At 39.9% G+C, this 17905-nt stretch overlaps 1 protein-coding gene across 1 annotated transcript in view; it reads right to left on the reverse strand.

The window, feature by feature from the left end:
- The window catches only part of LOC124775796 (A-kinase anchor protein 9-like), a 517018-nt gene that overhangs the window by 221482 nt on the left and 277631 nt on the right, over positions 1–17905 (reverse strand). Inside the window, exons 21-22 of the mRNA XM_047250627.1 lie at positions 13247–13371; positions 2817–2966 (exon numbers count right to left, since the gene is read on the reverse strand). Coding sequence (XP_047106583.1) covers positions 2817–2966; positions 13247–13371 — 275 coding nt within the window. The remainder of the gene's footprint in view (positions 1–2816; positions 2967–13246; positions 13372–17905) is intronic.

The raw sequence follows: 17905 nt of genomic DNA on the forward strand, positions 1-17905 counted from the left end.
TCACACAGTTCCAGGTACCACTGCGAAAACTGTGCTCTGGGTGGATAATCAACTGGTTCCAGGTTGTGGACATGCTGTAAGTGGAATAGTCCTAACAATTGCTCTCGAAGGACTGTTCTTACATTTGTCCGATTCGTCCCCATGTTACGCGCAATTGCACGAGTGCTGACTGAAGGATCCCACTCCACATGCTGCAAAACAGCTTCTTCAACTTGCAGCCGTCTTACCGTGCGACGACGTCCCTGTCCAGGTAATCTGCTAAATGACCCGGTCTCACGCAGACGTTGGTACACAGCAGCAAAGGTCGTATTATGCGGGATACGGTGATTAGGATATTGTTGTTGATAAACCCAATGTGCAGCTCGTCCGTTGAGGTGCGCTACGCAGTGCGCTCTAACCATATCAATGCACTCACTCCAGGTGTATTGCTCCATTAGTAAACACAGACAATGCACTACTGCACCGGCGGACAGCAGTTGCCTACAACTGAAGAGCGTAATACGCCATCTAACAACTGAAGATCATAATACGGCCTCTAACAACTGAAGAGTGTTGGTTGGTTGTTTGGGGAAGGAGACCAGACAGCGTGGTCATCGGTCTCATCGGATTAGGGAAGGAAGTCGGCCGTGCCCTTTCAGAGGAACCATCGCGGCATTTGCCTGGAATGATTTAGTGAAATCACGGAAAACCTAAATCAGGATAGCCGGACGCGGGATTGAACCGTCGTCCTCCCGAATGCGAGTCCAGTGTCTAACCACTGCGCCACCTCGCTCGGTACTGAAGAGTGTAATACGGCCTCCACCGGTTTAAATAATCCTCATAGGAAAAAATGGCACTAGGGAAAAATATTTGTTTTGATGTCCCCTACAACCTCCCAGAGCATGTCGGTTTAAATACTATTCATCCTCTAGTTGTGCCTCCTATTGCATTTTCCTGAGGCACTGTACTATATGTCTGTAGATGCTTGATAATGGCACACAGACCAAAACTGGAACAGAACAATAAAAACAGAAAATGACGTCATCTAAAGAAATGCAGAAGACCTGGACAACAATTCTGCTTGGTGTAATGATCTGCATCTCTCTTTCAGTGTGGATATATGTAAGATAACATCTAAAACAGAGAGAGAGAGAGAGAGAGAGAGAGAGAAGAGAGAGAGAGAGAGAGAGAAGAAAAAAAGTTGTATCTAGTTACAAGATTATATGGATTGCAATGGAAATTTCATACAAGAACTAGTGACCATTCTAGAGTATTGTTACACCATCTCAGTCCTTATGAAGCAGACATGACAATGCTGAATAAATTCAGAGGTACATTGCTACGGACAAAGGAGGTTGGCATGGCCCTTAAGAAAATATAAAAGAATCTCTCAGGGAACTTAAATGGGATGGAAGAGAGATGATTAGTTCTCACAAAACAATGTTGTGTAAATTCAGAGAACCTGTATTTGAGGATGACTGGGTGACCACTCTACTGTTGTCATCATATTATTTCATGTAAATCAACAAAAATAATCAGTTTTTAATCAGTTTTTAAAATATAATTCAATTTGATGGGTAAAAACTCTATTCACTGAGTGGTGGAAAGAGAAAACACACATAAAAGATATTAAAGTCTGCAAGCTCTCCGAGTCAGTGGCTCCTTCTTCTCACAGAAAGGATAAAGAGGAAGGAAGATGGGTGAAGGAAAAGGGGTAGAGCTCAGAGAAGTCACCCAGAACCTCAGGTGAGGGGAAACCCACTGGATGGGATGAGAAGTAGAGACTTTCTGGGTGAGAAGTAGAGACTTTCTGGGCAACTTTTCTGACTCTATCACTTTTCCTAAACATCACCACTCCTTTTCCTTCACATTTTTTCTACCTTCCGCTTCAACCCTTAGCCAGAATAAGGAGCCATTGGCTTTGGAAGCTTGCAAACTTTGATATCTTTCATATGTGTTCTATATCTTATTTACGAATCACAAGAATATGATAAGAGAGAGTACGGTGTACACAGAGGTATAAAGACAGACATTTTCCCCTTCATTTAATACAAACATGGAATAGGAATGGGGATCACTAATATTGATATGAGATGATACAAAGTTGAGGTTAAAGTCAAGATATTTCAGTAGCATTTGATGTGCAATGTCTGACTGTTCAATACCCTGCTTTTAAATGAGACTGGGTATTTTATCTGATGCCATACTAACCTATAAAGTCTTGATTTACTCTCAAGAAAAGTGTTTGCGACTATGTGGCTGGTGCACCTAAACTAGAAGGACACATTCACAAGTAAATTTATAATTCTCATAAGTAACACTATGCATGAATATATAAATCAGTGAATGAACAATAGTAGACAATAATAAGTTTTGTGTTAACACTTTGTAAGCTGTTATCTTGCATAAAATAAAACATGGCTAATACTTAACAATCTACGTTCAGAATAATGACTTATATTAAATACAACTTACAGTACCAAGTTAACCTTTCTTTCTGCAAATCATTTCACACATACACTACCGTTTTTTCCTGCAAAATGTACAACACTTATATTTCCAGGAAAACTATCACCATGCACTACTCAGTTCAAAAATGTTGGCTGTTAGCTCAAGAGCAGTTTGAAGTATATTGAGAAATAGCCACAGACGACAGAGCTACCCATAAAATGACAGTAGAGCATGTTAATATGACAAAGGAAAGGAATTTCTTTTCTTGCTAAGTACTTTGGACAATATATGGTATAATGGTGTAATCATTAGTGAAACTAAACATGCAGTTTTCATTAAACAGAAACCATAACCAGTGAAGATAAAAAAAATTATATTGCTTATACCTGTATTTGTTCTTCAAGGGCTTTTATAATTTCATGCTTAACTTGCTCAACTTCATCATGCAGTCTTCTGTCAAATGCCATTTTCAATTTTTCTACTTCACATGCATGCATCTCTTTAATTTCACAGATGGCTCTTGAATGGTTATCTTCCTACAGTAGTACACATTATGTGTTTGTCAATTAACACATATGAAACAAACATTTCTTGGTTAAAATACAACTTTACTCAAATACAGAAACCAATTTCACTTTTCATTTGTATAATACTGTTACACTGTAATTTACATAATTTAAATTACACAGAACTTTTCAGATTCCGTCTCTAACATTAGTATTGCATTTTGAATACTGACTCCAAACATTTTCTTAACAACATATGGATTGGGTATCAAGCTTGAATCAGCCATTACCATAGACACAGTTTGAGATGCCAGAAATTGTGCATTTTACAACAAATTTCAGTAGTTCCTTATTCTGCACATAAAAAATTGTACAACCTAGTACATATATTAAGACTACCAGTGTTTCTGGTAATGTAATGCAACTTCGAGCAAGGTGGGAAAGATATCAGAAAGACAAGCAAACATGACAGCACTAACTAGGCCAAGAGGTGAGTGGTTGGGGGATGGTGGGGAGGGGTGGGTTGGTGGAAGGGGGGCAGCGGTGGGTTCAGAGTAAAGAGTAACAATAATCAACTTTCTCAGTACCATGATTCCTGCGTAGGCACTTTGAATCTTTACTATGCCTTTCTCCTAATCTTTCCTCACTTCCTAACTGACTTTTAGCGATAAGGCTCTTTTCAGTCTTATTAATATTGTATGACTTGCTGGGCAATAGTATGGAGTACCAGACTTTTAAAACTGATTTTTAATTTTGAAGTCATGATCAGCTCACCTTACCAGGATCTCAAAGGACATTAATAAATACGAACATGCACAATAAGACATCATTAAAAACACCTGCTTGTACCTGTTACAAAATTAGACCCATATTTTCCTTTTACCCATTAATCCTTAGTTTGTCTAAGAAGTACACAGAAGTTGGAAGGAAAAACTAGAAACATCTCAACTTATAATAATCTGATCATCTCTTGTGCCTATTTCTTAGGTGGTGCCTATTTCTTAGGTGGGCCAGATTTCTTGTCTCTCAATCCCTTTCGTTTCGTCTTACAGTGAATGACAGTCATTGAACATGTAGATTTGTTGCCTTTTCCTAGTACACTCATGTAAACATACAGACACTTTTTAACTTTACTATACAGCATGGTGGCACAATGTTTAAGACACTGAACTCACATCCAACAGACAAGCATATTTCACACTTCCAACTGATCACCAGATTTCAGTTGTTCATGATTTCTCTAAATTGCTTTCAGCAAACAATGAGATAGTTTCCTCAAAATGTACACAGTGATTTTAATGTCTATTGTTTTTCTCTCTGTCCGTGTACTGTCTGTTTGCCAATAATCAGAATCTGATCTGACAGCACCATGTGACTGCAACTGATGTTCATCTTATTCTCAGCTTCTTTTCCTTTCTACATTTGAAACAGAAAACAGTCTATATTTCTGAAACCCTGAAGATGCACTGCCTTTATTTAATGACTTCAATGAATGGCTGCTGTTAATTTAAAAAAATCTATAGTAACATTCCTGCCTTTTTCCTTGAATTAGATTTATGACCCTACAACATATTTTTTCCATTTGTTTGATATACTGTTAATTGCTACTAACCTTCCACATTCTTACTGGGTTCTGATACTCCTCATATTTTATGTACTCAAGATAATTCGTGATAGAAGGCGAGCTGGGTTGATTAACAGTGTTCTCAGTGCGTTTAATGCATTATGAAGAATTGGGAGGCCTCGAAATTTTTGTAACAAACGACTTGCAATTATTTTAAAGTGATAGTCTGTAAACATTTCATAATCTTATAATTAATAAGTGTACTTGGGCACATAGAACTAAACATTTTTGTGGGAGTTATTTAAAGAAATTTAAAAGGAAAATGACAAACTACAACAGTTTCACTTAAAGAGTCCAATTACCTTTACAATGTGCATAAAGAACTACATGGAAAGAATGGTCTATAAATACAATATGTGCCAAAAATACATAAAAGGTAGTTATACTACGGTGCTCCCCATTTCCAGATTGTGTGGAATGCAAGCAACTACATCAAATACATCTGTTTCTCAAATCTTTAATATGCACATCTAAATATTCTTTATTCTACTATGTAATGTTAAAAATTTTGTCAGAGATATTTTTGCTTAATTAGATATATGCTAAAGAGCTGTATATTATGACCACATGTCCAATAGCACCTTGGTCCATCTCTGGAATGTGATACAGCAGCAGTCCCACATGGAATAAATTTGACAACTCCTTGGTGGGTTTCCTGAGGCATGTGTCATCGGATGTCCACACACAGGATACACAATTCTAGTAAATTATATGACAGAATTTTGAGGGTGAGGAGCTTGTGCTCCTTGGCATTCCAGATGCATTTCACTGGAATCAGATCAAGCCAATCTGGTGGACAAAACGTCAATAGGTGTTCACTATTACATGTTCAAGCCATGATTCTGGCATGTGGCACAGGCAGTTATCCTTCTGGAATGTGCCTGTGCTGTCAGGGAAGATATCAAGCATGAAGGGATACAGCTGGTCCACACTCATGTTCATGTCCACAACTGTCATGGAGCCTTCAATCACTACTATAGTTCCCATGTACACCCAAGTGAATGTCCTCCCAAGCCTTCTACAGAGTGTCTCTGTGGTGTGGTGCATGTTTTCAGCAACTGTTCACTTGAACATTACTATCAACCTTGTGTATCAAGAAACTAATTCGTCTGACCAGGTAACACATTTCTACTGATTTATGGTCCAGTGTCATTGATACTATGCCCAATGCAATCTTAAATAACAATGAAACTTCCTGGCAGATTAAAACTGTGTGCCCGACCGAGACTCGAACTTGGGACCTTTGCCTTTCGCGGGCAAGTGCTCTACCATCTGAGCTACCGAAGCACGACTCACACCCGGTACTCACAGCTTTACTTCTGCCAGTATCTCGTCTCCTACCTTCCAAACTTTACAGAAGCTATATAAAAATTTTACAAAATCTACAAAAATCTATTTCAATGTTCTCTCTGTTGTTAATTAATGTGCTGTCTACTACTTTAACTGCTGAAAGCCTGTCCACCCAACATAAGTTCCTACTTTGTTTTCTTTGTAGTTTTGTTGTTTTCAATTGTATCTATGCTAGTTCCATTTCCTCTCTCATCTTCAGGAAGACATTTCTGAATGCTCTGGTATCACATTTCAATTAGTGTTCGCTTGAAAGTCTCACATTACCTCTAGTAGTTGCCTTGTTCTATTTGAGATTTCCTTTTTTTGTTCTCTTTGTACTTTTAACATAGATTTTCTTTTTTATGTTCTCTTTGTACTTTGAACATCATCTGCTGTTCGCAAGTATGACTCTTTAAATAACTGCCCCTTTCATCTATAACTGGATAATCTTAATTTTCTAGGATACTGAATTTGTTGCTTAATTTTATATGGTAATTATCTGTATTTTTAAATAAATTATTATAACCTACAGTTTTTACTTCCTGCCTGAGGAGTCTGTTTCCTTGCAGCTTTGTATTATTTCTAGTCTGCATCTTACAAGTCTATGAATGCTTGAAATTCTATAGTGGCTTGGGACTGTCACACCTCGAGAGTTTTGTGTTTCCTACCAAAAGTTTCCTGTTTTGAAGAAACATGTTGTTCTTGAATACTGTACTAAAAATAATCTTGTTATTTCTGGTATTGTATTAAAAGTTTCTCAATGAGGGATAGTTCTTTAGTTTTTGTCTTATTTTGCCTTTTTGCACTTTATGTACATGTATATAATATGCATCAAAATACTCTTGCCATGGACTCGTTTATTATCTAATAAAGGTTTATTATCTAATAAAAACCACTGACATAATGGGAACTGATAATTGGGAAGTAGAAACATTTGACCCAATTTCATGCAACATTATTGATGTTTTTGGAATAATAATGAAACACTGCATCAGTTACACATTTTTTCATACTTAGCACAGTGTGTTCCGAGAATTTTTTCTTGATGTCAAGTGCAAATATTTACATAAGTATTTTGCGTGGTGTTTGCTTATGTGTTGTTCCGTGTCTCTTTGAATTGTAGTCATCTTTTTGATGTTATCTGGAACTGTACTTCGTCAGTCATGTAGAAAACCACACATATGCAAACTCTCACTCACCTTGTTTTTTGGTGTAACATCACAAAAAATATGTATGCAAATATTGCACTTAACAATGAGAATAAATCCTTGAAACATGTTTTGCTCAGCATGAGAATATACGAAATTCACACTGCGTTTAAACAAAAAACTTTTGAGCAATGCAAACTGAATGAGGGTGTCAACTAGCACTACAAGTGGCCAAAAGACGAAAACACTACATATGGTTTGACAGAGGTGTGATGATGATTACAACAATCGCAAAACTGTGCATATGCTGTATTGACAGTTTGGAAATGGTTGTGATTGGTCACGAAATCTTTATTCGTACGAACCTAGTTACTCCTATCAGCCACCAAGCACAGTAGAGTTTGGCAGCAGCAGGATATACGACTTAAGTGATTCCAACTTTTACACATTTACCTGTTTAAATCTACTAAGTAGAGCACCCTGGTAACAAGAAACTTAACCATATAATGTTTGTAAACACTGCTTGATGGCCAACTCTATGCCAGTGTCATTTTATGTCAGTTTTTTTTTTTTTTTTTTTTTTTTTTTTTTTTTTTTTTTTTTTCCATGAACATTTTTTCATAAATTGTAAATTGTGGGGAAAATTATAAATATATTGACGCAAAATCAGGTGTGAATTAATATTGTGCACATATGAGATTATGACGGAAGCAATAAAAAATGTCGTAAATGGCGGGAAAACATTAATTCCGGGAACGTAAAAGCGGGGTTATACTGTACGTAGCCACTTCAGCCAACTATTCATGATGTTGTTCTACTTCCTCATCAGGCTGTCGATTGGTGCACAGAGTTTAATTATTTCTATGGAATATCTTTTGTATAACTTTTAAAGTAATTTTTGCTAACCTGTTAGCAATCCTTAAATCTTTAATTTTCCTATTTACTCTAAAGCCCACATGTGAATTTTCTGTCTGCATTGCTCCTCTAATGTAGAACATAAGATATCCTAATTTTAATTCTACTTGGTGGTCTGGTGTTAATTTTTTTGCCACATATCTAATAAACCTACAATTTCATTAACATGCTTTTCGATGATTCCTTCTTCTGCGATAATAACACACACACACACACACACACACACACACACACACACATTACCTGCACAACTGCAGCATCCCTGAAGTGTAAATAAAATGTAATTGGCTGGAACAATGCAGCCATGCACTTGTGAGTACATGTGTGCACGTGTAATATGACTGTTATGGAGAAGGGCTCATCTGAAAGCTTAGCAGCATTTTCAGTCTCGTTAATGTGCCTATCGACTACCCTACACCTGAACTCCTTCCATTATATACTTTCAATTACTATATTTAAACCCACAACTTCTAGTTTTTCTTATTTATTTATTTACTTTATTTAGCATATGGAAATGCACATCATTTTATGCTTCTTACAAATATTTAAACAAAGATATACATAAAAAACACAATAAAATATGCTATATAAGAAGTATAAAACATACTGATAATGGGCAATACAATTAAATACAAACATCAAGATTATATATGGTCAATACAACTAAATACAAACATCAAGATTATGTGTAAAGTCCTTTGTGGCATCTGTTGCCATCAGAAAATCACAGAACTTGCCACTGTATGCTCTTCTGTCACACTCTTGGATGATGTGGTGGATGGTCTGTCTGTTGGCTCCACAGTCACAGTTGGGAGTCGGTGTTTTTCCCCATTTGTAAAGAGTATCTGCATATCTTCCGCAATTTGTGCATATTCTGTTAAGGCATGACCATATTTTATGCGGTAGTTCATAGCCGGGCGGTCTCTCAGTGATGCAGGGGAGGGCTTGACAATGTACGGGACACACCTCTCGCCATTGTTCCCTCCAGGTCTTTATTGCATTAAAGTATATACTTTGCAATTCCTTGGCTGTTATTATTGTTGGATGGACTGAAGTCTGTTTGTTTCCAGGTCAGGCATGTTGCAATGTATAGGGAGCTGGGCATTGTCGATTATCTTCTTATAGTCCCGGAGAAGAGCATTCTTTCGACATAGGTCCGCATGTGGTATGTGGCTCATAACTGGCTGTCAATGTGTTGGGGTTGATCGCATGGTTCTGCTGACAATTCGCATCGTGCTATACAGCTGCACATCGATTTTTTTTTTGTGTGAACACTGTTCATCCAGACCGGAATGCAGTACTCCGCAGCGGAGCACAGACCAGTCCGAATGCAGACATGTGTAGCGTGTCAGCCGAAGAGTCCCAAGTAGTGCCGCACAGCTTCTGGAGAATATTACTCCTCATCTTTAGTTTGGCTGCAGTATTTTCCAGACGTTGTTTATAAGTGAGGGCTCTGTCCAAAGTGGCTCCAAGGTATTTTGGAAGCTCATTAGATTGGAGCCGATTTCCCTCGAGATGAATGTCAAGTTGTTTGCTTGCTAATTTATTACTGACATGGAAACATGTACTTTCAGTTTTTGTAGGATTTAGCTGTAATCTCCATTTACGAAAGTATGTATTTAATATCTCCAAGTCAGATGTCAAGACTGTTTCCATGACCTCAAAGTTCTTGTGTTGTGTTACCAAGACCGAATCGTCTGCATACCCAAACTTCATGGAAGATATGGATGGCATATTGCCAATATAAAGACTGAACAGTAGTGGAGCCAACACAAAGCCATGTGGTAGGCCGCTGTTCAGGGTTCTTTGGATGCTCATCTGTTCTCCTGTTACTACTTTGAATGTTCTGGCAGCAAGCATGGCATCTATAAGTCTGGCAGTTCTCAGGCAAGGGATTGTTTGCATGAATTTGTACAATAGGCCTTGTCTCCAGACAGTGTCATGGGCAGCAGATAGATGTATGAAAACAGCTGATGCTTTTAATTTCCTTTGGTACCCAGCCTCTATGGTTCGTGACATAACCTGGTCTGTACAGCTGCATGCAGGGCAGAACCCGGCTTGCTCCATGTGAACTGACTCCAGAATTTTGCTGGCAATGTGGTTATAGAGAAGTCTTTCCAGGAGTTTATAGACAGAGCTCAATAATGAGACTAGGCAGTAGCTCTTTGGTTTGTTACTCGGCTTCTCTGACTTTAGGAGAGCAACAATTTTTTATAGTTTCATTTGCTGAGGGACTATGCCATGTGTTATAATATCTGTAAAGAATTCTGCTAACAATCTTTTCGCATATTTACCGCAGTTCAGAAGAAACTCTGGGTGGACGCCATCAAATCCAGGTGCTTTTCCCGATTTTACGTCTTTGAGAGCACTTGTTATGTCTTCTGCTGAGAATGGATGGGAAAATTTCGTTTGGTCATGGCCGAGAGATTTTAATGCTGTGAGCTCATGCTTAATCTGAGTGGTGTGAGCTCTATCTCGGAGTTTTAGAGACTGGCACTATATGGGAGACTATCTTGTTTGGATGTATCGTGTTTCTTTGTGGACGTTCTTATTGCTGTCATTTAGTTTTCTTAAAAGGAATCATGCTTTTCTACTAGACATTTTAAAATCTAGTTCTTGAACGGCTTCCATCCATCGTTCTCGTCAAGCCACATCAAGATTGTGTTGTAGGTCATCATCAATTCCCTGGTTGTCACTGTTAAGGAATGCCTGGTACTGATTTTCACATTCTCTGTTCCATCCTGGGATATATTGTTAATGGTACCCTCTAGGTATTGCCTTTTTTGCAGAGCTTATGAGCGCTCCAACAAACCTCCTGTAGTTCTTTAGTTTAGAAGGTATTCCATCCCAGCACTTATCCACATTGTTAGAAAAAATTTCCCAGTTTGTTTTCTGGAATTCCATTGTGGGCAAGGAAAGGAAGTAACCAGGGTAATAGTTTATTCCAATCTCTATTAGAGTGGGTTGATGTTGGCTGTGTGGGAAGTCTGGTAGAATATAATGAGAGATTTTCAGCTGTATGTTTTCCTTGTCTGTGGTCATGAAGCATAGGACGGGGTTATATCCCCGTCTCTATGCTGCCGAATAGAAGCAATGTCTATCCTTTGCACCAAATACGAGGTATATATTGTTTTCATCTCCTCCATTTGCAATTGCCTCACCACCTTCATTGTTCTCTTTGTATTTCCTTTTGGTGTGATGACTGTTGTAGTCGCCTATATAGAGAGATGAATGTTGCAGTAGTAGTAGGACTTGTGGTGGCCATGAGATTGCAGGAGGTTTGTATGTGTTACTTATGGTGTGCCCTCCGATTTGAATAACCACTTTGTGTATGTTGTTGTTGGTAGATGAATGCAACTGAACTTTTTCGATATTAGATCTCACATAAGTTGCCACACCATAAGTGTGGTGGTATGTGGCACCAACTAAGGTGTAGCCATATATTTTACCTCTTTTTCTTAGTTGTTCCTTGTTCTCCGTGTGCGTTTCCTGAATGGCAGTGACGTCAATGTCATTATCGTTTAGAACCTTTTGCAGGACATCACTCTTTGCCCTGATTATTCTTTCTATATTTAGCTGGCAAATCCTGAGGCAAGGTACAAGTTTCATTGTCAGCTGGCTATGAGAATGACCAATAGGTTTTGTCTGTGCTATTTTGATTAGGATGTGCTATTAAACAGCCAGGAGATCAATATGATCGTCTGGCTCCCAGTTAGGGCTAGTTCATTTAATTCACATCTATAATTAGACACTATCCAGGGTACACATGTAGTAGTCTACTATGGATGTGAACTAGCCTTTTCTCAGTTAATTCCTCTTCTAATTCCACTAATCTGCCCCCACAGATTAGCAGTCAATGCATTTCGCTATTGTGGGAAGGACCCACGTTGAATTCCCAATATTTCGCCAAGACTTTTTTCTTAGTGGGAGAACTGGTATGGGAGCCACTCATCCTCTTGATGCCATCTCAGGAGTTACTTGACTGAGAAGTACTGGCTCGAAGGCCTAGATAGCAGACAACAGCCAGGAAAGTGCAGTGCTGATGTAGTAGTGGCATAGCACACAGCAGCCAGGAAAGTAGTGTGATGATGGAATAGTGGCTCAAAGACCTAGATAGCTCTGGGTCAGAACATGGAGCTTCACTTTCTTTTCCAACTCCACTAAATAGTTTCAGGCCCTAGAGTTCTGTAATTTACTGTCCCTAAACAAAAAGCAGTAGCCAAACTGTGTGTACGAGAGGGACACAGAAGTAAATGAGCATGCGCCATGTCCTGAGGCCACTGCTTGAGCTCCCTTTAGTCCATCACACCCAACATTCTTTCACCCAGGCTGAAGTATCAATGGCTCTTTGCCTCAAATATGTAATCAGGACATCTTCCTGTTCTGCTCTTTGTGCACTAATTTTCCAAGGCCAGAAGAATTAGATGACACATCTGAAAAGTGCTAAATGTCAGTAAAAAGACACTCTCAGCAGTATTGAAGCTGAGTAATTCTGTATTTTAGAGCCTGTGCTCACCATTATTGTTTGCATACTGAACCAGATGCCAAAAGAGCGTTTAAGGCAGTCACATTACATGTTACAAATCTCACCTGTGACTGCAGCATTTTTCATAATGAGGGTGTATATGCTCCCTACCTATTCCCCAAACTTCCTGAATTTAAATGAAGGTGAACACTCTGCTGTATATTATTCAATTTACCACTTGTATTTAAGATGACAAAATAAATATATTTACTATTCTTTATCATATAATTCACATTCCCTGCACCCAAACACAATAAATTGAAAAGTTAAATAAAATTCACTGTCACATGCATTGAAGTTAGCATAACTTCACTAATAAATAGCTATATAGAGACATTAACATCTGATGGAATACACTACATTTTATTTTCAGTGCTGAGTGATAGGTAGCAATTTTACAGATGATAACGAACAACAAGCATGTTCTGCAGAGGTCTGCAGATTTGCCATCAATATAAACCAAGACTGCAAATGCATGCTACTCATTCTACACATTCTGGATGCTTTAACAAACAGCATTCCAAAAATACAGATAATGAAACTCAACATAACAACTAATAAGCAATAAATAGCACATTGCATACACAAAATAAGGAACACCAAGAGCACACCTGTCTACATTTTAATCGAAAGTTGCAAATAAGAGTACTTCATAAGGAAGAGGTTTGTTTCTAATGACAGGACTATTTACAATCATAGCATATATTTAAAAGGAAACACATACATAAAAACAGATGGGAAATGGTAGTGGCTTTCACCTCCCACTTACCTTTTCTTGAATTTCATTCTGAAGCTGTCTGATTAGACATTCATATTTTTCTTTTGGTTCATTTGTGCACACCTCAGGTGCTATATGGGATTCATGTGACAATAATTCAACAGCAGCAATGTGATCTGAAATTTTTTAAAAAGTAACTGTGATAAAAATTAGTTGCCAAAAATCTAATTTTTATGGCTACAATCCAGAGCAACAGCAAGTGAAATGGAACATTGCTACCTTTGAAAAACAATTGTGAGTGTTGGTACGTGCATGCATTCATCACAGCGCTTTACAAAGAAGTCAGGTACCTCAGAATGCATTAATTGTTGTTCATGTAATTAGCAGTACACTGCAACCAACTTCAGATTCCCCACCTCACCCTTCCTGCACACGAGCATCTGCGCACGTCCATGTGTGTGTGTGTGTGTGTGTGTGTGTGTGTGTGAGAGAGAGAGAGAGAGAGAGAGAGAGAGAGAGAGAGAGAGAGAGAACAGCTTTTGCTATTTGCATTCATCTGTTCCTTGACATTCCCACTAACAACTTTTAATTTTAATTAGCATGGGAATTGTGTAATGTGACCTAGTGTTCCCTCGTAGAGCGCTTTCACTAAATTACTCCCTCAGTTACCAAATGGCTGGTAATGAAGTAGTACATCATCTCTCTCTCCTGCTTCAACAGTTGGGTCACTTAAAGTAACTGCTACATTTTACAAGTGTTTCAAATAACTTCCGGGAATTCAGCCAGGTAACACTTTCAGCGACCGCCGATATTTCGGCGGGAGAACACCCCGCCATTTTCAAGGCAAACTGCAACGGACAGGCGGCGTACATGCAAATTTAATACCTCGGTCCTCGGACCCAAGCAGGAAAGATAACACACACACACTGAACACTAGTGCCACCAAAGATGGCCAAAGTCAGAGCTATCGATAGTGAGACTATGAATTCGCCGGTGAGGTAGCATTGAGTCTGTCCCTCTGTTTCTTGACAAGGGAGAGAGCCGGATTCCAAACAGAGTTTAAACAGAAACCTCCATCCCTGTTAACAAGGTTGCCCGAATCACACTGTCCCAATAGCTGGACGTGCATGCCAATATCTCGGTCTTATTATATAACATGGGGTGACCAGTATCCAAGCAATGTTCGGCAATAGCAGATCTATTAGGCTGCTGTAATCGTGTGTGCCGTTTATGCTCAGTACATCTGTCCTCCACGGTCCTGATAGTTTGACCAATATATGCCATGCCGCAGCTACAAGGGACACGATATACACCCGCCTTACGCAGTCCAAGATCATCCTTAACGGAACCCAAAAGTGCTCTAATTTTAGAAGGAGGTCGGAAAACGCATTTCACATCGTATTTCCGTAAAATACGACCGATCTTATTGGACGTGTTTCCTACGTAAGGCAAGAAGGCAGTAGACTTAGGTGTTGACTCAGAATTATCATCAATCACCTGATGTACAGTTGGTCGATAGCGCAACGCACGTTCAATCTGTCTATCACTGTAACCATTTTGACGAAATGTAACTTCAAGATGGGACAGCTCAGCTGGCAAAGTCTCAGCGTCAGAAACGATATGTGCCCTGTGTACCAAGGTACGAAGTACCCCTTCACGCTGAGCCGAATGGTGACAACTATTAGCTTGTAAGTACAAGTCGGTGTAAGTACGTTTCCTGTAGACTGCATGTCCCAATGATCCATCATCCTTCCTCCTACCCAACACGTCGAGAAAGGGAAGGCAACCATCCTTTTCCACCTCCATCGTGAAACGAATGTTCGGGTGGATCGAGTTCAGATGTTCTAGAAAGACATTCAAATTCTCCCTACCGTGAGGCCAAACAACGAAGGTATCGTCAACGTATCTATAGAAACAGGCGGGTTTTAAAGGCGCCGACTCCAATGCACGTTCCTCGAAGTCTTCCATAAACAAATTTGCGATCACAGGAGACAACGGACTACCCATCGCAACTCCATCTGTCTGCTCGTAATACTGGTCATTAAATAAGAAATAAGTGGATGTCAACACATGCCTAAAGAGATTAGTTAAATCAGCACCAAACCTGGCTTCTATTAACCGCAACGAATCAGACAGAGGAACACGAGTGAAGAGAGAGACCACATCGAAACTCACTAAAATATCAGAGTCATTCAGCCTCAGTCCCTCCAAACGACGTAAAAAATCAGCTGAGTTCCTGATATGATGTTCACACCGTCCTACTTGTGGACTCAACAGAGAAGCAAGATGCTTGGATACACAATATGTCGGGGCGCCGATGTTACTCACTATAGGACGGAAAGGAACCCCTTCCTTATGAACCTTTGGAAGGCCATATAACCTAGGGGGAACCGCACTATAGGTGTTAAGCCTCTTGATTGTGTCCTGCGACAAACCACTTTTCTTCAGGAGGTTGTTGGTCTTTCTCTCAACACTTTTCGTGGGGTCAGCATCGATTCTGCGATACGTTGAATCAGATAGTAAACGTTGCATCTTTTGTACATAATCATGTTTATTTAAAACAACGGTGGCATTGCCCTTGTCAGCAGGTAAAATAACAATACTGGGATCAACTTTGAGAGAGCGTAAAGCAGCCCTCTCTGCTGCTGTTACATTACTCTTGGGTGGACGAGCCCTAGTCAAAACACGGCATGCCTCCCTCCTAACTTCCTGTGATAAATCTCACAGAGAAATCTTTTGACGACGCAACCTTATCCGTTCTAGGGAAGGGATTAAATTTTGCACCCACTCCGAAGAATTTGCCGGTAGTTGATTTTATTAGTTCAATTGAACAGGCAGTTTGCAAACTACCTCCTGACGCTGCAGAGGAAGTTAAAAGGGAGGCATGCCGTGTTTTGACTAGGGCTCGTCCACCCAAGAGTAATGTAACAGCAGCAGAGAGGGCTGCTTTACGCTCTCTCAAAGTTGATCCCAGTATTGTTATTTTACCTGCTGACAAGGGCAATGCCACCGTTGTTTTAAATAAACATGATTATGTACAAAAGATGCAACGTTTACTATCTGATTCAACGTATCGCAGAATCGATGCTGACCCCACGAAAAGTGTTGAGAGAAAGACCAACAACCTCCTGAAGAAAAGTGGTTTGTCGCAGGACACAATCAAGAGGCTTAACACCTATAGTGCGGTTCCCCCTAGGTTATATGGCCTTCCAAAGGTTCATAAGGAAGGGGTTCCTTTCCGTCCTATAGTGAGTAACATCGGCGCCCCGACATATTGTGTATCCAAGCATCTTGCTTCTCTGTTGAGTCCACAAGTAGGACGGTGTGATCATCATATCAGGAACTCAGCTGATTTTTTACGTCGTTTGGAGGGACTGAGGCTGAATGACTCTGATATTTTAGTGAGTTTCGATGTGGTCTCTCTCTTCACTCGTGTCCCTCTGTCTGATTCGTTGCGGTTAATAGAAGCCAGGTTTGGTGCTGATTTAACTAATCTCTTTAGGCATGTGTTGACATCCACTTATTTCTTATTTAATGACCAGTATTACGAGCAGACAGATGGAGTTGCGATGGGTAGTCCGTTGTCTCCTGTGATCGCAAATTTGTTTATGGAAGACTTCGAGGAACGTGCATTGGAGTCGGCGCCTTTAAAACCCGCCTGTTTCTATAGATACGTTGACGATACCTTCGTTGTTTGGCCTCACGGTAGGGAGAATTTGAATGTCTTTCTAGAACATCTGAACTCGATCCACCCGAACATTCGTTTCACGATGGAGGTGGAAAAGGATGGTTGCCTTCCCTTTCTCGACGTGTTGGGTAGGAGGAAGGATGATGGATCATTGGGACATGCAGTCTACAGGAAACGTACTCACACCGACTTGTACTTACAAGCTAATAGTTGTCACCATTCGGCTCAGCGTGAAGGGGTACTTCGTACCTTGGTACACAGGGCACATATCGTTTCTGACGCTGAGACTTTGCCAGCTGAGCTGTCCCATCTTGAAGTTACATTTCGTCAAAATGGTTACAGTGATAGACAGATTGAACGTGCGTTGCGCTATCGACCAACTGTACATCAGGTGATTGATGATAATTCTGAGTCAACGCCTAAGTCTACTGCCTTCTTGCCTTACGTAGGAAACACGTCCAATAAGATCGGTCGTATTTTACGGAAATGCGATGTGAAATGCGTTTTCCGACCTCCTTCTAAAATTAGAGCACTTTTGGGTTCCGTTAAGGATGATCTTGGACTGCGTAAGGCGGGTGTATATCGTGTCCCTTGTAGCTGCAGCATGGCATATATTGGTCAAACTATCAGGACCGTGGAGGACAGATGTACTGAGCATAAACGGCACACACGATTACAGCAGCCTAATAGATCTGCTATTGCCGAACATTGCTTGGATACTGGTCACCCCATGTTATATAATAAGACCGAGATATTGGCATGCACGTCCAGCTATTGGGACAGTGTGATTCGGGAGGCAGTTGAGATTAAATTAGCGAGCAACCTTGTTAACAGGGATGGAGGTTTCTGTTTAAACTCTGTTTGGAATCCGGCTCTCTCCCTTGTCAAGAAACAGAGGGACAGACTCAATGCTACCTCACCGGCGAATTCATAGTCTCACTATCGATAGCTCTGACTTTGGCCATCTTTGGTGGCACTAGTGTTCAGTGTGTGTGTGTTATCTTTCCTGCTTGGGTCCGAGG

This window comes from Schistocerca piceifrons, chromosome 2 (genome assembly GCF_021461385.2).
Source record: "Schistocerca piceifrons isolate TAMUIC-IGC-003096 chromosome 2, iqSchPice1.1, whole genome shotgun sequence".
Lineage (NCBI taxonomy): Eukaryota > Metazoa > Arthropoda > Insecta > Orthoptera > Acrididae > Schistocerca > Schistocerca piceifrons.